This window comes from Ctenopharyngodon idella, chromosome 6, assembly GCF_019924925.1.
Source record: "Ctenopharyngodon idella isolate HZGC_01 chromosome 6, HZGC01, whole genome shotgun sequence".
NCBI lineage: Eukaryota > Metazoa > Chordata > Actinopteri > Cypriniformes > Xenocyprididae > Ctenopharyngodon > Ctenopharyngodon idella.
Window position 1 is genome coordinate 22,503,637 of NC_067225.1, and position 25,752 is coordinate 22,529,388.

At 35.4% G+C, this 25,752-nt stretch overlaps 2 protein-coding genes and 1 long non-coding RNA gene across 7 annotated transcripts; 2 read left to right on the forward strand and 1 right to left on the reverse strand.

The window, feature by feature from the left end:
• Nucleotides 1-5,018: 5,018 nt before the first annotated feature.
• lrrc15 (leucine rich repeat containing 15) lies at nucleotides 5,019-9,613 on the forward strand. Its single transcript, XM_051896563.1, has 2 exons — nucleotides 5,019-5,251; nucleotides 7,538-9,613. Exon 2 carries the CDS (start codon nucleotides 7,544-7,546, stop codon nucleotides 9,200-9,202), a length of 1,659 nt encoding a protein of 552 aa, XP_051752523.1. The 5' UTR covers nucleotides 5,019-5,251; nucleotides 7,538-7,543; the 3' UTR covers nucleotides 9,203-9,613.
• On the reverse strand, nucleotides 8,875-11,559 carry LOC127514120 (uncharacterized). The gene is made up of 3 exons (XR_007930567.1): nucleotides 10,531-11,559; nucleotides 10,378-10,414; nucleotides 8,875-9,058 (listed from the first exon to the last, which is right to left on the reverse strand). It is a non-coding gene; the product is annotated as an uncharacterized LOC127514120 (long non-coding RNA).
• LOC127514117 (carboxypeptidase N subunit 2) lies at nucleotides 10,070-24,905 on the forward strand. Of its 5 annotated transcripts, none has more exons than XM_051896558.1 (2): nucleotides 10,070-10,236; nucleotides 11,779-15,787. In XM_051896558.1, exons 1-2 carry the CDS (start codon nucleotides 10,229-10,231, stop codon nucleotides 14,225-14,227), a joined length of 2,457 nt encoding a protein of 818 aa, XP_051752518.1. In that variant the 5' UTR covers nucleotides 10,070-10,228; the 3' UTR covers nucleotides 14,228-15,787. The 5 variants fall into 5 exon arrangements, with proteins under 5 accessions (XP_051752518.1, XP_051752520.1, XP_051752522.1 ...); XM_051896560.1 differs by lacking the exon at nucleotides 11,779-15,787 and adding an exon at nucleotides 21,141-24,905 and having other exon boundaries at nucleotides 10,085-10,236; XM_051896562.1 differs by lacking the exons at nucleotides 10,070-10,236; nucleotides 11,779-15,787 and adding exons at nucleotides 11,583-11,606; nucleotides 21,141-24,905.
• The last annotated feature ends 847 nt before the right edge of the window (nucleotides 24,906-25,752 follow it).

Sequence of the window (25,752 nt, forward strand, 5' to 3'; positions counted from 1 at the left end):
CCCTGGATGTGCATCACTAGTGTAGCTTCCCCTTCCAGTGCTGGACATTGTCACCTGAAAGGTATGGGCTGCAATAGCATGCTGCATATTATTTATGTACTATGGCTATGCTTACCTGTTGGAGTTTGTAAATGTTTTAAGTCTCATTTGAATGAGGCATCTTTGCCTTTTTACTTAATCAATGCTGTACTATGGCTCAGTCATCCATGCTTTGCTTTGTTTGTTAGCCAGCTGTTCGTTCCTGTATATCTGAAACTTTGATTCAGTTTAAAAGTGTTCAGATATGGTGTGTAGGTTTATGAGTATCCATGTTGTTGGGTTTTATGGTCAGTGGGTGTTTCTGAGAACATTTGAAGGAGACTTGAGGTTTCAGACCCACTCCCCTTGCAAAGATGCAAAGAGAAAATGATGTAAAACATTTGTAGCTGAATAGTGAACATATTTTCAGAGTGCAGTAAGACATGGCACAAATTTCAACAGCCCATCTGTGGGTGTCTTAGGGGAAGTGGCTTGTTTATTTCTAAAATGAGTGAAGTAAACTCAACTGGAAATGCAACTCTAGCACTATTATGAACAATTCGATATTTGCTATTATCTTCCAGTTACGCTACCAAAAACACTTGCCTCACTACAAATTATACAAATAGCAAAGCTGCATAGAATAACAACATTTTTAATCATTATATATAATTTATTGTTTGCCTTTTTACGGTTTCAATAATTAAAATATGTATTTATTTTCAGTTAATGTTCATTTATTACCAGATGCAGTTTTTCTCTTTCATTGAACTCACTGAAAACATTTCAAGGAGTCATCTCAAGGCAAATCAAATCAAGATCAAATAACAATTATAATAAAAATAAAGGTAAAAAAAAAAAAAAAAAAAAAAGAATAAAAGTTATTTAAAAGGAATTTATTTGTTTATTGTTGTGATAGTAACACAATAACAGATAAAATAGTTGTATACATATAAAACAAAAAACAATGTCAGCAAAAAAAAGAAAGTAACATATAATAATAGGGCAATAATAATGATGCTAAAAAAAAACGGAAAAATATAAAAAAGGTGAAGATAACACTTAGGACATTTGAGTCGGCAATGTTTTAATAGGGCGCAAATTTTAGAGGAGTTTAGGCTTTTTTTTTTATTAAATTTTATGGTGTATTCACCTGTATGTAGTGATTCATGTTCATTTTAATGTTTGTAAAAATATAATAATCTCATTCCCCCTCATTCTGAAAATGTATTTTTATTAAATATAAATTTATTACATTTTTATTATTTTTTTAATTTGCTTTTATCATTGTTACAGATTTTTGCTAACATCAGATCACTTGTAATCTACCAGAGATAATGATATCAGAATACAAGAATCCAGAATAAACCAAATATAACAGATTTTTGTAGGGTAAAACACATAATTAGAAAAAATTGAATCTGACAGATGCAAAACATGAAAGCAGAGAGATGCGCAACATTGTGTGAGAGTTGTTGGTACAGAAAACATTTTGGGGAATTTTTTCAGTTACTGAACTCCATGTTTCTTTTTCCAGCTTCCATACAGTAAATACCCAGACCAAAACAAACATATCTTCCAAACAGGGTAATCATCTATCATTGTTTGGAATTTTTACTGAATAGGATTCTATGACTCAAGGGGTCATATCTCTGTGTACAGGAAGTATTTAGGAGGCAAGGAAAGGCTCATCTTTAAATAGGCCAGAATTTCCCTAAACACTCACATCCTTATTATGATATGTGACCAGATATGTTTTCTGGACCAGAAAACCATAAGGGTTCTTTTTTTTTTTTTTTTTTTTGACACCATCTGTAAGCTGAATAAATAAGCTTTCCATTGGTGTATGGTTTGTTAGGATACGACAATATTTGGCCGAGATATAACTATTTGAAAATCTAGAATCTGAGGGTGCAAATAAAAATTTAAAAAAAATTAAAAATATTGAGAAAATTGCCTTTAAAGTTGTCCAAATTAAGTCCTTAGCAATGCATATCCATTAACAAAAATATATATATGTATTTGATATATTTACAGTAGGAAATGTACAAAATATCTTCATGGAACATGATCTTTACTTAATATCCTAATGATTTTGGCATAAAAGAAAAATCAATAATTTTGATCCATACAATGTATTGTTGGCTATTCGGTTGTTAAGTCTGACGTCACGCGGCAGCGCTTCCAAGTCCAAACGCTCTATCTCATACCACAAGAAAACAACAAACGGTGCTAATATACACACAAAAAATTATAATCATAACCTTCATCTCCATACCAAAATCCCAGATGGCCAGACAATGATTCATCTTTTATAAATCATTAAAATATTAAAATCTGTAACGCTGTGAGCATGAAGAGTGTTGTGTAGACTGTAAGTATTTTAAATGTTTAACTTTAAAATGTTAAATGTTTATTATGAATAAATAGCGCTCATAAACGGCCGTCGAGATGGCATTCTTCTCAAGTGAAACGAGTGGAGGCTTGGACCCGGAAACGGTGTTCCTTACGTCATGACTTAACAAGCGGATTGCTACAAATATACCCGTGCGACGACTGGCTCTGTGGTCTAGGGTCACATATGGAAATGAGCACCAGTCACACGAAGACATTTAAAATGTACATAATATAAATTAATAAATAAAAGAGTTCATATGGTGCATAAACATAGATAAACATTTGCTGACCCGAGGTGCAAGAGAAGAGGGAAAGGAAATTTGTAATGCCTGGACAAGGAAAATTGACATCTTCACCCTTTATTTTAATATCATTAAAAATGTGTTAAAGAATTTGTAATCATATTATGTAGTTGTGCTTGGAGTCAACTGATTTATCTGTGACAAAGTAATGAAACATGCAAAATAATTTTGTCAGATTACAAACAACCAAATTTAGTGTTTTGTTTTTCCTTCATATAAAATATTTTCCTCATATTTTCATCATTTAATAGCTACTACTGTATATGCTTTCCTATCTTGGAGCCCTACATAACAAGACTTGTTTTTAGAGAAAACTTCCTCATCCTCTTTACAGACGAAAAGCAGATGGAGCAAAAGTTTCCCTGTAGCTTGTGATGATGTCCAGATTCATTATTTAACCCTGGTACAGGAGTGGTTTGAAAATCACCCACCACATTTATTTTGTAATAATGTGCCTTCCACTATTACTCTTCAATCCTGAATCCAGTTGAGGAGTTCTTCTCCTCCTGCAGATTGGAAATCTTCGCCTGAAACAGAACTGCAGACAGAAATGAGAGGCTTGATGATTAAATCCAGTGGTTACAATAGCAAACATATTTGTGGTCTTACTTGCAGCTGACTTCATATACTTTTGGTTTGCATTGTGTATCTGTTACACAACAGAAGGGAGAACATAAAAAAGCCAAACTTTAAAGCAAAAGTTTATTAATAAAAGGAAAACTATACAAAGGATAAGTGTAATGTAGCAGTCAGACATTAGTGTGATGCTAAATGAATGCATGGGAAAGTAATGTCACATTGTGGTGTGTGCAAAAAGAAACACAACCAAACAAAGAACAAAAGGAAACAAATCAAGTAGGCCGTCCACATCTGCCATCTGTCTTACTTCTTTTAAAGGCCCAAAGAAAGTCAGCAACAGGTGTCGAGGATGTGATGAGGGTGGCGTAATCCAGCCAGTGCTAGGAGGAAACCACACTAAAGACATGAGTTGTCACAGTATCATACAGAATCTTCCTTGTGGAAGATTACGAAAAACATGTTATTATGCTTATAGCTAAATGTGTGTAATCACTCAAGATCACTTCAGTAGCTTTGGATAGCTGTGTTTAATGCGCATTAATGTGACCAAACCTTTAAAATGAGGGTAAATGTCACAGCGTGATATTGTGTAGCCAATATTTGTTCTGGAGCCTTAAGTAATTTCCTTTACACTTTATATCCATAGTCCACTTTAGACACTCTACTAGCTGTAAGTTATTTTGGAACTACATCAAATAACTCTCATCAATTTGCAACAAATGTCAACTAACTCTTGTTAGAACATTAGTAGACAGTTAAGTTGACAAGTACTTGCAAATTTGTTTATAGTCAGAAGAATGTATGTTGGGGGAGCATCAAAATAAAGTGTTTTTAAGTCTATAAGCAAATATTAAGTCTACAAGTCTATATTAACTCTACTAATACTCTAATGACTGGTTGACATGTAGTTGCAAAGTTACATAATGTTAGTAGAATGTCTAAAGTGGACTATTGAAATATAGATCAAATCCACATAGTGTGACCACACATTTATAATCAATTCATGTGCATATGTGTCGTATTGTGAATCCAGCAAAACACTAGTACACAATTATAAGAGTGTGAGACCCACTGACCATAAAACAGAAATTAAATCAGTCCATTGGCATAAAATATGGGAGATAAGACAACATGCACACACAGACAGTGATTCATATGTTTTTGAATCGGTAACCATAGATGGAGGAAAATTCACTGCAGCAAAATGAGTAGAACTTGAGGAAGTAAAAGGAAGTAAGTTTGTGTGGGCCCCACATTTGTAAAGCAACAGTGAAGCATTCTTTTGAAGTCATCATGATAACTTTCTACAACTTTTGTTTTGATAAAGTCATGCCTTGTTCCATAATTTGTATTGGCACTATAGTCAGCAAAATAATAACCATGTGATTTTTGGCACAGCAGAACTTAAACTGAATAGAACACCTCATGTAATCGGTAGCACGTGTCCTCTTACCTCATTTATTTTCAGTGCACACACAGTGTCCACTGAAACACAAAATATGTAGAATATGTCTTTCAGGACCAGATTCTAGACACAAGTTATTCTAGAATCTGGTCCTGAAAGACATATTCTACATATTTTGTGCCCAACTTCAAAAATGTAGCTAAAAATAGTCTAACAGTTTATTCTTTTTAAAGTTACACCATCAAAACATCAATGCTCCCTGTTTACGCAAACTTCCTGCCCCTTTAAAAAGCAGCACAAGGGTGGGGCCCCAAACCAGCATTTCCCCACCAACTCATTTCTAAATAATGTGGGTGAGTATATGAGAGCTTTTGTACAAAGCAGTGCAGTCAACAGCTGACCGTAAAGAGGATAACCAGAAAGACATGAGGAGGCAGAAAGGAATCTGACAAAGAAAACATTGCAGCTGTTTAAAAGAGTACTGGGAAACGCTTTTGAGCAACAAGGACAGCAAAGCACCAATATCTCTGACAAATCTTCAAGTTCAAAGGTAAGATACTTTGTACTAATTCATTTGTTCTGGCTCTTACTTTAAACTGAATTTTTGAGTTGCAAATTACAGTTACAGTGTACTAAATATCACATATATACTTGTTTCTATTAAATATCTGTTTTAATATTTTTAAAAGAGCATTTTTTCAGTCTCTTATACATTTTGTCCAATGTTGAGAACACTGCAAATATGGGATACTCACTGTTTATTGAAAGAAACATAATAGTCATTGTATTGATCGGGTGCATTTCCAGTAACACTTTAGAATACTGTTCTGTCATTAATGAATAAATACACAGGAACAAATGAGTAATGCAATATTAACATTTTAGTAACTGCTATTAACTAACAAGAAACTCTGATTAATAAATTAAGTAAAAGAACTCAGTTGAATGAGGACGTTCACTATTAGCTAATCATTAACTACTACTTTTTTCATACCGCCCAGAGGACTATTAATAATGACAATATACAGGTTCATAATTAATGTGAATAATGCACAATGTATAAGTAATTCTAAAGTAAAGATCATGGTAACTTACTAGTAATGACTACAGTATTACCAAATCCTATCACCACATACTAATTATCTGGAGCAGTAAAGTGAAGCTCATGGTAACCCACTAGCAATGACTCAAGTGTTACCAAATCCGTCATAAGGAATTACTATCCAAAACCTTACAAAAACCTTCTTTGACTTACAATGACTTATCCCATTCTTTTACTTTTTAGAATATGGTTCCAAATAATTAGTAATTCCTTCTGAAGGATTTGGTAATACTTGAGTCACTGCTTGTCATTGAATGTGTATATATTAGGGCTGTCAACGTTAACGCCTTAACGCATGCGATGAATTCAAAATCCTTATCGCGTTAAAATAATTTGACGCATTTAACGCAAAAAAAAAAAAAAAAAAAAAACCATTACGGAAGCATATGAAATTGCGTCATAACACAATTTACGTTAGATGATCTTAAAGTCCATGTTGATTATATCAGAGATAGCAGAGAGAATTGTGCATTCCAGTGTCTGTTTCGCTTTAAAACACGAACTCTCTGTCATTCTATCATTGTATCAGAAGAGCGCGAGCCCTCCGGTATCGCGCTGTTCCAGTCTGAACGGAACGTCGAAACATCCCACCGCTCTATGGCCAGATGATATGAAAACTATGATTCTCGGCTGGATAAAGCTAACGAGCTTCTTGCTATGAAAGTTTTGATGGATGAGGATTGCAATCAAAGTAAAGACGATTGCGGTAACGCACAGAAGCACGCGTGCGTCCGTTATATTGATGGACAAACCTCGACGCGCATTGATCGCACATTGTATTTATGCACAGACACATTTCAGTACATTCACGTTGTTTTCACATACATTCAGGATAATGTTGATTTGTCCTGAGTATGTTGCTGTGTACTTTAGTATATATGCAGGTCAAGGCGGTTGATTTAGGTTTTTTTGGCATCTCCATGTGGTCCTGTTCAGTATCGCAACTTGACTTGTCTAAAATGTAAACAAGCTCTTTGCTGTTGCACATACTATACACTGTGAATTCTGGAACCTTTTTTTTTTTTGCTGTCATTTTTTTATGGGTGCTTTGGTGTACATAAATGTATGAATTATATGGAATCATATCATTTGGTTATTTGGTGTCCTTTTTTGGAAAGACATCTAAATTTACCTTGAAAAAAGCTGAAAAATACAGTTTTGTGAAAATCACACTTCAATCTGATGGTTTACTTTGCTGGATATAGATGGTGTATGCTTAATTTCACGATAAGTGTGCGATTAATTGCGATTAAAAATAATCTATTGACGGCCCTAGTGTATATATATATATATATATATTGTCCTGTACTGTTTGTCCTTAATGAATATCCTGGATGTCCCAAAATAAGCATTTAAATAAGATACACAACCTGTAGAATTTGCTAGGGGGGTAAATATGAGTAAAGCAGAAGTGTGGTTGCAATCTAACCTCTATATGCCTTTTATAGAACCAAAAGCTATATGGGTGGAGGAATGATTTATGTCTCAACAGGAAGGTTTCCCAAGAGGCTCTGTCACAAATAGCCAACCATCCACTTTTTATTTTTTTTATTTTTTCTGTCATATGCTATATGACAGATTTAGGCTTTTGTATGGCTTTGAGTTTTCATAGGCACAATTTTTCAGTGGAAAATAAAGTAATAAAGTAAAAGTAATAAAAAGGACTAGAATTTGACAAAGCTTTGCACTTCTTAGTTCTTAGTTCTGATGATAAATGTTTTTCTTTCTTTGTAGGAGTCAATGGACCTGGTGTGGTACATGATTTTTGGCATGTGTGCCATGAATGCTGTTTCTTCTGCATGTCCAGAGAACTGCCAGTGTAAGCTTTACAAAAGCACGTGTCAAGGCTTTTCAATAAAGGAATTTCCACAGTCCTTCCCCCCAAACACCAGTACCCTCTTAATCACCAACACCAGCATACAATCATTAAAACCAGCTGATTTTGAGACTTTCGCTGAGACCCTCACTGTGTTTGTAGCCAAGGATTCAAAAATAGCCAAGGTGGAACCTCATACATTTGACCAAACCTACAATCTCTTTGCCTTAGGTCTCAGTGGGACAATGCTAACCTCTCTGCCAAAAGATCTGTTTCAGAATCTACAAGCATTATCAACTTTAACGCTCAGTTACAACAAAATAGAAGATCTGCAACCATCTCTTTTCACCCCTCTTGAAGCTCTGAAAAAATTAGACCTAAGCAGAAACCTTCTAACCTCTCTGCCAGAAGATGCTTTTCAGCGTTTAGGAAAGCTGGAACAGCTGATGTTGCAGAGAAACTCAATCAGAAAGCTTTCCAGCAGTACTTTTCAAGGACTCAATAATCTCAGATCCCTGTTCCTCCAGGAAAATCATTTAACAGATATACCAGCAGGCATCTTTGATGACCTGGTAAACCTTGAGATATTGCATCTTCAAGACAACAAAATCACACAGCTACCAGCAAATCTTTTCTCAAACTTGCAGAAGCTGAAGAAACTCTACCTCTCCAACAATCAGTTATCATTGCTTCCCAGTGCAATCTTTTTTAATCTTCCTAACCTTACTCATATATCACTGTACAAGAACCAACTCAGTACGTTAATGCCCGGGACTTTTGGTCCAATGGCCCTCCAGGAGCTCTGGCTGTACGACAACATGCTAACCCGCCTTGAGGAGAATGTGTTCAGCAACTTAACTGAGATTCGACTTTTGGTGCTTAGTAGGAACCGGATCCAACACATATCTCCTGGTGCTTTCAATGGCTTGATGAAACTAGAGGAGATCTCTCTTCATACTAATCGATTCATCAGTATTGATGCAGGGATATTCAAAGACCTTCCCAAGTTAGCTAACATATCTATAGAGAATAATCAAATACAGCACATACCCATAAAACTCTTGGATGGTGTGTCCCGGTTAAATCTCCTGGAGCTTCAAAACAATTCTCTACCAAACTTGCCAAAAGAATTTCTAAACTCATTGTCTAAAGTTGATAATATTATACTTTCTCAAAATCCCTGGAGGTGTGACCATGACATAATACCTTTTCGGGATTGGCTTGGACAGTATCCAGAGAAAGTGAAAAACCTTACTTCTGTGACGTGTGATACTCCTCTATCCCTGAATGGTAGAAATATAGGAGAGCTGAAGGAGGATGACATCAACCATTCACTGCACACTTTCCCAACCAAAAGTACCTCTGCACCAGCATCAGACTCCACAACAGTCTCAGAAGAGATAGAGGACACAAGTGGAGGTGGTTCTGTGGGTCAAGGTCTGTCCAAAGACAAAATCATGATCATTATAGTCATTGTCTGCACTGCTGTCATTGTCAGTCTCATAGCCTGTGTGTTATGGAGGAGTAACAAGCGAGGCAGTCAAGACCTGGACCGTCGAAGAAAGACCAACTCGGTTATCTAACATTACATAAAAGTTTCCATAAACTAAGCTGTTCGTTGTGTTTCAAATTCCTCTTTTAACTGTCTTCAGTGGATTTATGGAGGATAAATGTTTTCTTTTAATAGGCAAAGAAATGTTAACAAAGATTTGTTATGGATATTTTCTTTTTTTCTTTCTTGATATATAATGAAAAAAAACTACAAAGTTGTGCTTACTAACTTTTTTGAATAAAAAAATAAATAAAATCATTGCAGATTAGATATGATTTAATGATCATAACCCTCACGAGTGGTCACACATAAAGTACTGTATTTCCTTTCTTGTCGCTGTCCATGGTTACACACTTTCTGCAGTTGTGTTTTTTGTTTTTTCTCATAGCAATTTTTTTTTTTTTTTCAAAGTTGTAAATAAAACAAAGATTATTGAAACATTTTACAAGAAAATGCTTTTTCAGTCTTTCTACTTCTATGTTACATTTTATTTGTGTTACTTGTCATTTCATTGTAATTAATTGTGATATTTACTAGCACTTTCTGAGTGAAACCAAACACCATGTTTCTTTTTTCTTCACATGACTACATCTGTTTTACCAATATTATTTCCCATTCTATGTATATGATGCAGCCATTAACAATATGATATTGTGAGACCAATAATTAGTTTAGTTCTTTACAATGGGGACCTTTATCTATATTTCAGCTTTGCAGAAACATATTCACACTTAAATATATAAGGCAATAAGAAATCAAACAGTCTAAAAGTACTCACAAAATGGATATAAAATGAAGATAAAAAAAGATGACAGAAGAGAATTGAATTAACTGAGAAGTATCCATAAATTAATGTACTTTGAGATACATTTTGAAAGTGAGTTTGATGGTTCCACTCTCTTATCTCTTCAAACAGAAAACAAACTGTCCACACCCTTTCTGCTGCCTTATAGCCATGCAGTAAACAGTTGGGATATGTAGATAAGAGCAGAGCACTACATATGTTTATATTTGCTTCTGGGAACACATTCTGAAAAGTCATTCAGCTGCAACAGAAATGAGCGGGTAAGTGTAATTATTTTCGATTTAATGAGACAAATGCAGGTCAGGAATATAACAAAAACTGCTTGCTAATTTATTTATTGATCGATTGATTTCAAAGGGATAGTTCACCCAAAAATGAAAATTCTGTTATTATTTACTCACCCTCAAGTTGTTCTAAAAACACATGAAGTTTTTTCTTCTGTTGAACAAAAAGAAAGTAATTATGAAGAATTAAAGGTGGTGCCATAGAATTGAAAATTGAATTTACCTTGGCATAGTTGAATAATAAGAGTTCTGTGCATGGAAATGACATACCGTGATCCTCCCACACCATTGTTTTCTCCTTCATTTGTAAAACTTGTGCGTGAAAAACACCAAGGAAAAAAGGGCCCAATCCTAAATAACACCGACTGTTACGTAATAGGCGGGATCATTATTATTTACGCCCCCAAAATTTGCATTTACCAGCCCATGGCAGTATTAATGTCTGGAGCTGCACAGCCGAATCATCGGACGTTCTGCAGGTATTGTGAAGCCATCAAGCAAGGACAATAGCAAAAATGGCAGATGGATCGACAATAACTGTTCATGATCCATGATATCATGATATATTTAGTGATATTTGTAAATTGTCTTTCTAAATGTTCCATTAGCATGTTATTAATATACTGTTAAATGTGGTTAAAGTTACCATTGTTTCTTACTGTATTCACGGAGATCAGAGCCATGTAGTTATTTTCATTTTTAACCCGAAAACGTGTGTAGTCTGTATAATTCATAAACGCATCTTCATTCTTATTGAGTCTCTCCAACAGTGTGTAGCTTTAGCCACGTTAGCCGTGCAGCACGCTATCAAACTCATTCAAAATCGAATTTTAACAAGCATCCACAAAATACATGCCATACTTAACGTGATCTGATATGCTGCATCACAAAAACTTTGTAAAGATCCATTTTGAGAGTTATATTGTGAACTTCTGTAGTATTTATGCAATGTTTAATGGAGTCACGAGCTTGGGGGCGGGGAGCATGAGCATTTAAGGTGTACACACACCAAATCAGTGCATTTTTAATCCCACCCCAAAATAGGCAGTTAAAACATGGTATAATAAAAAAAATCTATAGGTTATTTTGAGCTGAAACTTCACAGACACATTCTGGGGAGACCTTACACTTATATTACATCTTATGAAATGGACATTCTATGGCACATTTAAGCAAACAGTTGCTGGTCCCCACTGACTTCCATACTATAGGAAAAAAGAAGAAAAAAAAAATACTATGAAAGTCACTGGGGACCAGAAACTGTTTGCTTATCCACATTCTTCCAAATATCTTCTTTTGTGTTCAGCACAAGAAAGAAACTAATACAAGTTTGGTACAACTTGAGGGTAAGTAAATAATGACAATTTTTGGGTGAACTATCCCTTTGTCTTTTAATACTAGTAAGTCATGAGAACATAATTTGTCTTAGTTATTTTAGATTTTCAGGCTATACAAGTTGCTTTGTATAGCTTTAACCTAAAAAATTCAATTTGTTATTAATGTTTTATTCTTCAACAGGCATATGCATTTAAAAAGTGCACTAGTATTCATTTACATACTTGTGCACTTGCACTGGAGCTGCACTGAAAATATATGTTCACCAAATAAAGACTGCAAAAATACAGATGTGTATGACGAAACTATGACAACAATACCTGAAAAACTGAAAGATGGAGCCAATGAAGTATTTTTTGTAAACAGCCAGATTCCTGTCATACCAAAAGGAGCTTTTTCCAAAAACCCTCAAATGAAGAAAATCGAATTTATCGGGACTTCAACTACATCCGTAGAGGTCGGGGCCTTTGAGGGTTTACCTGATATCATAACCATTGAGATATCTGGCACAAATGTGACATCATTACCCGTGGGTGTTTTTAAGGATCTCATCAACCTTGAAAACCTTGTTTTAAAAAGTAACAAAATCCAACACCTTACAAAAGGGTTATTTGATGATTTAAAAATGCTTCAGAACCTAAATCTACATACTAATGAGATTAACTCTATTGAGGAGGGGACATTTGATAGTTTAGAGAATCTCAAAATTCTTCATCTTGCAAGAAACAACCTTAGTTCTGTATCGACATCTCTTTTTTCCAAACTTAAGAACTTGCACGCTTTCAGGCTTTATGAGAACCAGCTGACCTCTATGCCTGATGGGATTTTTGATCATCTCCCTGATCTGACAGAGGTAGCCTTGCAAGGCAACAAAATCTCATTTATAAAACCAGATTTGTTTCCACACAAAAGTAAATTAGTCAAACTCTTTTTGGACCACAATCTTTTAACTGAACTGCAGCAAGATCTTTTTGTTGGTTTCTCTTCATTAAAGACTCTTTCACTGGATAACAATCAACTCATACGTCTTCCCACTGTCCTTTTTGGAGAAATGCCTATGACTGATTTGAGTCTAAATCATAACAATCTCACTGACTTACCAACTGGAGTTTTCAGCCCACTTAAAAAGCTCAGGAAGTTAGACCTTTCATCAAACCAGTTTTCAATGATATCTAAAGACTTTTTTGAAGGTCTTGAGAAATTGTCTGATCTGAATCTTCAAAATAACAATATAAAGTCATTAAAAAAAGAGGACTTTGAAAAACTTCAGTCTCTTACAACACTTAAACTGGGAAATAATAAACTACAAAGCCTTCCTGGAGATGTTTTTGATGCTCTTCCAAAACTCAATAAACTATACCTTTACAAGAATCCATGGCAGTGTGACTGTAACCTGTTGGAATTCTTTGAATGGATAACGAACAATAAAAACAAGATTAAATCAAAACCTTCAGATGTTTGTGAGTCCCCAAAAAACCTGGAAAATCAAACAATATCCTCTTTAACAGAAGAACAATTAATATGCCTCACAACTTTACCAAGTACCACCCCTGTCCGTACAAGTACTGTTCCCATGACCACACTGCACACCACAGTTGTCTCAACAACAACCTCAACAACAGCAGCGCCTACAACTACTACTTTACAGACAACAACCACATCTGCTCCAACAACAATACCAGTAACAACTCAAACAACTACAACACAGACAACCACACAAGTCATTACTACTACAACACCAACTACTCAACTCACAACTTTGCTTCTAACCACAACCACACCACCCACCACCACTGCTGCGACTACAGCTCTGACAACTACATCAGTCCCCACCACAGAATCAACAACTACGCTTCAACCAACAACTGCCCCCCTGACAACTACATCAGTCCCCACCACAGCATCAACAACTACGCTTCAACCAACAACTGCCCCCCTGACAACTACATCAGTCCCCACCACAGCATCAACAACTATGCTTCAACCAACAACTGCCCCCCTGACAACTACATCAGTCCCCACCACAGCATCAACAACTACGCTTCAACCAACAACTGCCCCCCTGACAACTACATCAGTCCCCACCACAGCATCAACAACTACGCTTCAACCAACAACTGCCCCCCTGACAACTACATCAGTCCTTACCAGCACATCTACAACCACAGTACCATCAACAACTGCCCATATGACGACTACATTGATTCCCACCACAACAACATCGACAGTTCAAACAACAATTGCGACGACTTCAACTACAACTATACTGATCCCCACCCTTATTACAAGTCAAAAAACAACAGCCACCAGTTTACCACCCAGCACAACTACAAAGACTACAGAACCTTTTCTCACCACACATAGTAGTTTAATCTGTACCAGCTCTCCTCAGCCTAATCTCTCAAGTCCTACTCCTACCCACAAGAACTCATCATGCAAGGAACTGATCATATATTATACTACAATGCTGTTGGTGGAAATCTGCTGTACTCTTGTGCTGGCCAAATTCACTTATTCACTATATTGTTCTCTGGAGCAAAGGGAGACACTGCACACCCAGGTCAACCTGACTCACTTCTCCTATACTAAGTCCATTACACTCAGACCAGTCGAAGAGACTGCAGCTCTGTGATTTTTTTTTTCTTTCTCTTGAACTTTGAGTATAGCAATGAATTTCCAAAAAGCATCTATCATTGAGACTGAAGACAAGATGAATTTCTTTTACTGCTTTCATTTCATAACCATGTACAGTAGGGTCCACAAGCCTGAATCTAGTACTTATATTTAATGTTTGTCTATTTAAAAAATACTTTTTATATATTATAGTTATATATGATATAATGAATATATTATGAGCATAACAATTTAAGTGATGAGTTTGCATTTCAAAATTCTCATTATATTATTTGGCAATGAATTCCACACGATCAAGTTATCCAGCATGATTGAGAATGTTATATCTTTGGAACATCTGACTTTTCAGACAAGGGAGTCACATGGTCAGTGTTAAAAATATGCCAGATTATTTTTAGGTTTCAAATGTTTGGACTCCCCAGTACATTAAGGCACTTTCGAGTTTTTTTTTTTTGTGTGTGTGTGTGTGTGTGTGTGTGTGTGTGTTTTAATATTAAATTAAGTTTTATTTTTATATGTACTATATGTAATATAAAGTAAGTTATATTGTGTTATGATAGTACAATGTTATGGCAGTGTCTTTTGTGTCCAGTGTTGCATTTCTTTACCTGTATAACCGATTACCTTTGGCAAAAGGACAACCCACAATGCCTTATTAATGAAAATTACAATATGTTTAATACATAAGGGATAATCCATGGCTAGGTGTACATGATTTTAATACAATGTGGAGGCAAACAATTTAAATAAATAAATAAAAACACCTGATGCACAGCGGTAAACACGAAAGCTCACACACACACACACACACACACACAAACAAGCTTCCGTGTTTGCCATATGTGATGTGTTATATATATGAGACAGGGTATGGTTGTAAAACTTTTTGATTCAACATCTGTAACTCACTGAATTAACAGAAACCTCTCAGGTTTTATTAAAAATGTCTTTTTGTATGTGTATAATGACACTTTTTTTTTTTGTTTGGGGTGAACTAAGTGTGTCTAAACTTTTAACTTGTAGTTTACATATTTTACAACAAAGCACTGTCTCATAGTAATGTGAAACTTCTACGCATGCGCGTATCCCCAATACGTTTCCATGCTCAGGAGAAGGTGGTTACCGTGGTAACGAACGACGCCCGCTTGTGCTCACCGGTGGAAACTGTTGCATGAACGCTACGGCTTACAAAAGAATCAGATTAACGAAGGAATATGACATTTATTCGTTAAGTTTAAGTGTAATGTCTTCATAAAACGTGTGGGTTTATGTGTTAATATTAACACGTATGTCACGGATGAGTCTAGGCTATTTGATGTGCAGGTTTGCCTAGACATACAGAAAACACATTTTAAGATCATTAGAATGTATGCAAAACTGCTTGAAAATATGTTCAGCAGATGTTTGTAGACAGCTTTCCAGATGAAGCGTTCTTTAACAGGTGTGTGCTGTCTTATCATTATCTGTTTGAAATCCATGGATCACCATTTTGTGTTGCTGCTTGTTACACAAAAATACAAAATGAATGTTACAAATGAATAAAAGACTATATCTCATATACTGATAATTTATCAATAATGTTATTTAATTATATTATAGATTACACTTTTGCAGAATGTGTCATGTTTGCTGAAATTTGACCAGCGGGTGTCGCTAGCGTGTCATGCCCTTCTGCGCCGCTGCTTCGCGCATGCGTAGAAGTTTCACATTACTATGAGATATAATATGAGGAAGTTTCTCGTTATTATGAGATGTTAAGTCATTATTACGAGAAAGTTTTACATTATTATGAGATATAAGTAATTATTATAAGGAAATTTCTCGTTATTATGAGATGTTAAGTCATTAGGCTATTACGTGAAAATATATTGCCAACTTTACTGAGTTAAGCACTGACCGTATTCTTTATACGCTACTTAAGTCCAAGTCCACAATAAAACTCTATGAACCGCTCAACGTACTGTACATATAGTGTAGGGCAGGCGCTAAATTATTGCTTGGCCAGACATGCCATAGATCTATACATAACGCTACAGCGCTCTGGGTGAATACATCAACACCTTATTGCTCCGCTACACCCTCCCCCCCGTACTGGTGGTACGATCCACCCGTGAGCGCTAATTATATAAATGGAAAATCAGAATGAGTCATTTTTTATGTTTGTTCAAAAATCAGATTCGGACGCAACAACCCAAACTTGTAGAATCGAAAATTAAACTGAGTGACAATTATCCGTTTGTGAATTATTCTAAAAAATGAAAAAATGAAAGTTTGAATCCAACTTTTCATTTGGTTCATTTTGATGGTGCGAATTGAACAAAGAACTGCGTTACACGGACCCCTCCATCTCCCCAAACTCTACCTTCATCTTACTTGCCCTTTTGTAATCATGTCCTATATTTAGTCACTGTGGGGGTATATCAGAGCTCACGTTGAAGCTGCTTCATCGAGCCCCTCATCAGTGGACAGCAAGCCAAATAAGTTTAATATCTTAAAGACTATGGGCAAACGAACTCGTTAAATTTCACAAATTAGCATGAAAGTATTTTCTGGGACGAGTTTTCAGGCAAGAAGTGAAATGCTCCAATTCAAAACAGAATAAGTGCTTCCCATTGTCAACCACTAGGGATCAGTGTTGCCGCATTTATTCTGCTTTGCTCTATAATTTGTGGCCTCTTTAAACATTGGTTCACAAACCAATGTTTGAAAAAAAAACTGCATATAGTGTCTTATTTTGTCTTATTTTTAAAAAGAAGAAAAAAAAAAACATTCTCAGTGTAAAGACAAAACGTTTTCATCATCATCATCATCATCTTTATGTAATCCTTGAGTAAGAGAGAAATGAAAACTTTATGTAAAGAAAATAGAAGCATATGAACAGCTGTAGAATATGTGTGCTATATTCCTATAATATGTTTTTAAACGCACCGCTAGATACCGGCGTGATGAATACGATCCTCAACTGGATTGAACTGGAATAAATACTTTGAATGTTGCGATCCTATCGGGCTTATGATAGCTACCTGAATCGTAACAAAGCACTGTTTGCCAGAGGAGAACTGGCCCCCCGACTAAGCCTGGTTTCTCCCGAGGTTTTTTTCTCCATTTTAACACCTATTTGCCACCTGTTTGCCACCTGATGTCACCTGTTAGAGTTTGGGTTCCTTGCCGCTGTTGCCTTTGGCTTGCTTAGTTGGGGACACTTGACATTTGACATTTGATATTCAACAGTGCTTTGCATCTGCCTACATTGACAGCATTTTCTTTAAGAGCTGCTGTGCAGCCAAAATTATATACAGTTATCACTGTAAAGCTGCTTTGACACAATCTGCATTGTAAAAAGCACTATATAAATAAAGGTGACTTGACTTGACACACTTTCTGCAGTTCTGTTTTTTTTTTTTTTTTTTTTTTTTTCTCATAGCAAAAAATGATTTTTCAAAGTTGTAAATAAAACAAAGATTATTGAAATACATTTTACAAGAAAATGCTTTTTCAGTCTTTCTTCTTCAAAACTTCACATTTTATTTGTGACTTGTCATTTCTTTGTAATTAATTGTGATATTTACTAGCACTTTCTGAGTGAAACCAAACACCCATGTTTCTTTTTTCTTCACATGACTACATCTGTTTTACCAATATTATTTCCCATTCTATGTATATGATGCAGCCATTAACAATATGATATTGTGAGACCAATAATTAGTTTAGTTCTTTAAAACGGGGACCTTTATCTATATTTCAGCTTTGCAGAAACATATTCACACTTAAATATATAAGGCAATAAGAAAACAAACAGTCTAAAAGTACTCACAAAATGGACATAAAATGAAGATAAAAAAAAGATGACAGAAGAGAATTAAATTAACTGAGAAGTATCCATAAATTACTGTACTTTGAGATACATTTTGAAAGTGAGTTTGATGGTTCCACTCTCTTATCTCTTCAAACAGAAAACAAACTGTCCACACCCTTTCTGCTGCCTTATAGCCATGCAGTAAACAGTTGGGATATGTAGATAAGAGCAGAGCACTACATATGTTTATATTTGCTTCTGGGAACACATTCTGAAAAGTCATTCAGCTACAACAGAAATGAGCGGGTAAGTGTAATTATTTTCGATTTAATGAGACAAATGCAGGTCAGGAATATAACAAAAACTGCTTGCTAATTTATTTATTGATTGATTGATTTCAAAGGGATAGTTCACCCAAAAATGAAAATTCTGTTATTATTTACTAACCCAGTTGCTCTAAAAACACATGAAGTTTTTTTCTTCTGTTGAACACAAAGAAAGTAATTATGAAGAATTAAAGGTGCCATAGAATTGAAAATTGAATTTACCTTGGCATCAGGGCTTTAAAACGAAAAAAAAAAAGAATTCAATCGTTTCACTCCGAGCAGAATCGGTATTTTAACGTTTCTGTTCCAGCGTTCCTTCTGTAGCATTATTAACGTTCCGAAACCGGTTTGTTTAGAAAAAATAGCGGTTAATAACGTTACTTTTTTTTATTTTTATTTTTTTATTTTTTATTTTTGCATGTAGCATACTTAATAATAATAATAATAATAATAATAATAATAATAATAGTAATAATACGTAGCCTATAGCATTTTATTTATTAAAAAACAAAGAGTATTTGCCGCCTTAGCCAGTAGGCCTACAAGATTCTGTCCAAATGTAAACCTATTAAACGAAAGGAAAACAACGGTTTATAAAGTATTTTTTCAAGATATTTTAATATGTTTGCTGCATGGTAAAAATACCGACGCTATTCCTGAGAGGTAAAAAGATATGTCGCGTATAGGCTATTATTACATTCAGAAATAATGTAATTTATCGGTAAATAAAATAAAATGTTTAGCCTATATATAATATAATTATAATGTTTGTAAACATAAATTATGAAAAAAAAAAAAACTCCCTATTTTATTTTACCACAAAACCTCTAGAGGTAACAGCCTATTTACTATACGTTAAGCCAAAACGAATTTCTTTTAAAAAATCTTTTCTTTTTTGAACGCCATTCCAGCTTCTATTGCTATATTCAAGGCGAGAAACAGGTTTATTTATTAGAAATAAAACTAAATAAGATGCTAAACGAATTAATTTAAAGTGAATCTGAAGCCTACCTTTCTCATTCGGCACTGTTTCCACGAATGCTAAACTATTATTTATTATGTAAGCTTTGTTCTTCACTCGCATTATCGACATCATCCTTCACATAACAGCACAGTGAGGCGGTGGTCACGGGTGGTAAACAGCAGATTGTATTACAGAATTGAACTGAGCAGTGTAACGTTTTATATGTTTGGTTGATTGTATTTTAATTTAATTATTTAACCGGCTGCGATATCAAGTAAGCAATGCAAGAATTTGTGTGCGCGCGCGAGGCGCCGGCGCGACCACTGGAATTTTTTTCCCTTCTAAGACAGTAAACTGTATTCCGTAATTTATGGTCATACAGGTAAAAGTAAGACATAATTCATAGCCTACATTTACAAAAGACACTTAAATAACGAAAACAAGCAGCATGCCTGTTTCCTTTCCTAGATCTTTGGAGTGCGCCACAATGAACCACTTTCGTTTTGATAATCTGTAGACCTAATAGTGAAATATCACGTAGCCTATAGGCCTAAACATTCCCAATTATTGTATATGTGTTATGTAGTCCTATTGTTTTATTCTGTTTTCTCCGTTCACAGAAGCGCTGCATGTGCGTGATGTGACGTTGTGTGAACTTATGTTCTACATATCCTGCAATTTTCGCTGGTTTCAAAACGCACAACAAGCTGCATATTAGCCTGCTTGACATTCATTTTCACTTAAATGTAGGCCTAATGCTTGACGGTTGGTGATATATCTAATGCCAGGGCATTGCCACTGTGACTTGCCTAATCTATGATGACTTGACAGATGAGCCTGAGCGCGGGCATTTCACACACTTTGGATGCATCAGCGTCACATTTGCATAGGCTGTACTATTTGAATCCGTGATTGGTTGACTGCCAAATCAAAATATTAAAAAGAACGAAAAAATAACGCCATTAACCGGTTTTCGTTTTCGTTCCTTAAACAGGTTCAGAGCCCTGCTTGGCATAGTTAAATAGTTCTGTACATGGAAATGACATACCGTGATCCTCAAACACCATTGTTTCCTCCTTCATATGTAAATCTCGTGCGTGAAAAACACCAAGGAAAAAAGGCGAATCCCAATATAACACCGACTGTTACGTAATAGTCGGGATCATTATTATTTACGCCCCCAAAATTTGCATATACCAGTCCATGTTCAAGGCACCAAGGCAGTATTAACGTCTGGAGCTGCACAGCCGAATCATTGGACGTTCTGCAGGTATTGTGAAGCCATCAAGCAAGGACAATAGCGAAAATGGCAGATGGATCGACAATAACTGTTCATGATCCATGATATCATGATATATTTAGTGATATTTGTAAATTGTCTTTCTAAATGTTCCATTAGCATGTTGTTAATGTACTGTTAAATGTGGTTAAAGTTACCATTGTTTCTTACTGTATTCACGGAGATCAGAGCCGTGCCGTTATTTTCATTTTTAACCCGAAAACGCGTGTAGTCTGTAAAATTCTTAAACGCATCTTGTTCCAAATACCCACATTGTTCCAAATATCTTGTTTTGTGTTCAGCACAAGAAAGAAACTAATACAAGTTTGGTACAACTTGAGGGTAAGTAAATAATGACAATTTACTAACTATCCCTTTGTCTTTTAACTCAGTAAGTCATGAGTAGTAACTCAGTAGTAGTTTAACTTAGTAAGTCATGAGAACATAATTTGTCTTAGTTATTTTAGATTTTCAGGCTATACAAGTTGCTTTGTATAGCTTTAACCTAATAATTCAATTTGCTGTTAATGTTTTATTCTTCAACAGGCATATGCATTTAAAAAGTGCACTAGTATTCATTTACATACTTGTGCACTTGCACTGGAGCTGCACTGAAAATATATGTTCACCAAATAAAGACTGCAAAAATACAGATGTGTATGACGAAACTATGACAGCAATACCTGAAAAACTGAAAGATGGAGCCACTGAAGTATTTTTTGTAAACAGCCAGATTCCTGTCATACCAAAAGGAGCTTTTTCCAAAAACCCTCAAATGAAGAAAATCGAATTTATCTGGACTTCAACTACATCCGTAGAGGTCGGGGCCTTTGAGGGTTTACCTGATATCATAACCATTGAGATATCTGGCACAAATGTGACATCATTACCCGTGGGTGTTTTTAAGGATCTCATCAACCTTGAAAACCTTGTTTTAAAAAGTAACAAAATCCAACACCTTACAAAAGGGTTATTTGATGATTTAAAAATGCTTCAGAACCTAAATCTACATACTAATGAGATTAACTCTATTGAGGAGGGGACATTTGATAGTTTAGAGAATCTCAAAATTCTTCATCTTGCAAGAAACAACCTTAGTTCTGTATCGACATCTCTTTTTTCCAAACTTAAGAACTTGCGCTCTTTCAGGCTTTATGAGAACCAGCTGACCTCTATGCCTGATGGGATTTTTGATCATCTCCCTGATCTGACAGAGGTAGCCTTGCATGGCAACAAAATCTCATTTATAAAACCAGATTTGTTTCCACACAAAAGTAAATTAGTCAAACTCTTTTTGGACCACAATCTTTTAACTGAACTGCAGCAAGATCTTTTTGTTGGTTTCTCTTCATTAAAGACTCTTTCACTGGATAACAATCAACTCATACGTCTTCCCACTGTCCTTTTTGGAGAAATGCCTATGACTGATTTGAGTCTAAATCATAACAATCTCACTGACTTACCAACTGGAGTTTTCAGCCCACTTAAAAAGCTCAGGAAGTTAGACCTTTCATCAAACCAGTTTTCAATGATATCTAAAGACTTTTTTGAAGGTCTTGAGAAATTGTCTGATCTGAATCTTCAAAATAACAATATAAAGTCATTAAAAATAGAGGACTTTGAAAAACTTCAGTCTCTTACAACACTTAAACTGGGAAATAATAAACTACAAAGCCTTCCTGGAGATGTTTTTGATGCTCTTCCAAAACTCAATAAACTATACCTTTACAAGAATCCATGGCAGTGTGACTGTAACCTGTTGGAATTCTTTGAATGGATAACGAACAATAAAAACAAGATTAAATCAAAACCTTCAGACGTTTGTGAGTCCCCAAAAAACCTGGAAAATCAAACAATATCCTCTTTAACAGAAGAACAATTAATATGCCTCACAACTTTACCAAGTACGACCCCTGTCCATACAAGTGTTCCCATGACCACACTGCACACCACAGTTGTCTCAACAACAACCTCAACAACAGCAGCGCCTACAACTACTACTTAACAGACAACAACCACATCTGTGCCAACAATAATACCAGTAACAACTCAAACAACTACAACACAGACAACCACACAAGTCATTACTACTACAACACCAACTACTCAACTCACAACTTTGCTTCTAACCACAACCACACCACCCACCACCACTGCTACGACTACAGCTCTGACAACTACATCAGTCCCCACCACAGAATCAACAACTATGGTTCAACCAACAACTGCCCCCCTGACAACTACATCAGTCCTTACCAGCACATCTACAACCACAGTACCATCAACAACTGCCCATATGACGACTACATTGATTCCCACCACAACAACATCGACAGTTCAAACAACAATTGCGACGACTTCAGCAACTACAACTATATTAATTCCCACCACTATTACAAGTCAAAAAACAACAGCCACCAGTTTACCACCCAGCACAACTACAAGTACTACAGAACCTTTTCTCACCACACATAGTAGTTTCATCTGTACCAGCTCTCCTCAGCCTAACCTTTCAAGTCCTACTCCTACCCACAAGAACTCATCATGCAAGGAACTGATGATATATTATACTACAATGCTGTTGGTGGAAATCTGCTGTACTCTTGTGCTGGCCAAATTCACTTCTTCACTATATTGTTCTCTGGAGCAAAGGGAGACACTGCACACCTGGGTCAACCTGACTCACTTCTCCTATACTAAGTCCATTACACTCAGACCAGTCGAAGAGACTGCAGCTCTGTGATTTTTTTTTTCTTTCTCTTGAACTTTGAGTATAGCAATGAATTTCCAAAAAGCATCTATCATTGAGACTGAAGACAAGATGAATTTCTTTTACTGCTTTCATTTCATAACCATGTACAGTAGGGTCCACAAGCCTGAATCTAGTACTTATATTTAATGTTTGTCTATTTAAAAAATACTTTTTATATATTATAGTTATATATGATATAATGAATATATTATGAGCATAACAATTTAAGTGATGAGTTTGCATTTCAAAATTCTCATTATATTATTTGGCAATGAATTCCACACGATCAAGTTATCCAGCATGATTGAGAATGTTATATCTTTGGAACATCTGACTTTTCAGACAAGGGAGTCACATGGTCAGTGTTAAAAATATGCCAGATTATTTTTAGGTTTCAAATGTTTGGACTCCCCAGTACATTAAGGCACTTTCGAGTTTTTTTTGTGTGTGTGTGTGTGTGTGTGTGTGTGTGTGTGTTTTAATATTAAATTAAGTTTTTTTTTTATATGTACTTTATGTAATATAAAGTAAGTTATATTGTGTTATGATAGTACAATGTTATGGCAGTGTCTTTTGTGTACAGTGTTGCATTTCTTTACCTGTATAACCGATTACCTTTGGCAAAAGGACAACCCACAATGCCTTATTAATGAAAATTACAATATGTTTAATACATAAGGGATAATCCATGGCTAGGTGTACATGATTTTAATACAATGTGGAGGCAAACAATTTAAATAAATAAATAAAAACACCTGATGCACAGCGGTAAACACGAAAGCTCACACACACACACACACACACACACACACACACACACAAACAAGCTTCCGTGTTTGCCATATGTGATGTGTTATATATATGAGACAGGGTATGGTTGTAAAACTTTTTGATTCAACATCTGTAACTCACTGAATTAACAGAAACCTCTCAGGTTTTATTAAAAATGTCTTTTTGTATGTGTATAATGACACTTTTTTTTTGTTTGGGGTGAACTAAGTGTGTCTAAACTTTTAACTTGTAGTTTACATATTTTACAACAAAGCACTGTCTCATAGTAATGTGAAACTTCTACGCATGCGCGTATCCCCAATACATTTCCATGCTTAGGAGAAGGTGGTTACCGTGGTAACGAACGACGCCCGCTTGTGCTCACCGGTGGAAACTGTTGCATGAACGCTACGGCTTACAAAAGAATCAGATTAACGAAGGAATATGACATTTATTCGTTAAGTTTAAGTGTAATGTCTTCATAAAACGTGTGGGTTTATGTGTTAATATTAACACGTATGTCACGGATGAGTCTAGGCTATTTGATGTGCAGGTTTGCCTAGACATACAGAAAACACATTTTAAGATCATTAGAATGTATGCAAAACTGCTTGAAAATATGTTCAGCAGATGTTTGTAGACAGCTTTCCAGATGAAGCGTTCTTTAACAGGTGTGTGCTGTCTTATCATTATCTGTTTGAAATCCATGGATCACCATTTTGTGTTGCTGCTTGTTACACAAAAATACAAAATGAATGTTACAAATGAATAAAAGACTATATCTCATATACTGATAATTTATCAATAATGTTATTTAATTATATTATAGATTACACTTTTGCAGAATGTGTCATGTTTGCTGAAATTTGACCAGCGGGTGTCGCTAGCGTGTCATGCCCTTCTGCGCCGCTGCTTCGCGCATGCGTAGAAGTTTCACATTACTATGAGATATAAGTAATATGAGGAAGTTTCTCGTTATTATGAGATGTTAAGTCATTATTACGAGAAAGTTTTACATTATTATGAGATATAAGTAATTATTATAAGGAAATTTCTCGTTATTATGAGATGTTAAGTCATTAGGCTATTACGTGAAAATATATTGCCAACTTTACTGAGTTAAGCACTGACCGTATTCTTTATACGCTACTTAAGTCCACAGTAAAACTCTAAGAACTACGCAACAACCCAAACTTGTAGAATCGAAAATTAAACTGAGTGACAATTATCCGTTTGTGAATTATTCTAAAAAATGAAAAAATGAAAGTTTGAATCCAACTTTTCATTTGGTTCATTTTGATGGTGCGAATTGAACAAAGAACTGCGTTACACGGACCCCTCCATCTCCCCAAACTCTACCTTCATCTTACTTGCCCTTTTGTAATCATGTCCTATATTTAGTCACTGTGGGGGTATATCAGAGCTCACGTTGAAGCTGCTTCATCGAGCCCCTCATCAGTGGACAGCAAGCCAAATAAGTTTAATATCTTAAAGACTATGGGCAAACGAACTCGTTAAATTTCACAAATTAGCATGAAAGTATTTTCTGGGACGAGTTTTCAGGCAAGAAGTGAAATGCTCCAATTCAAAACAGAATAAGTGCTTCCCATTGTCAACCACTAGGGATCAGTGTTG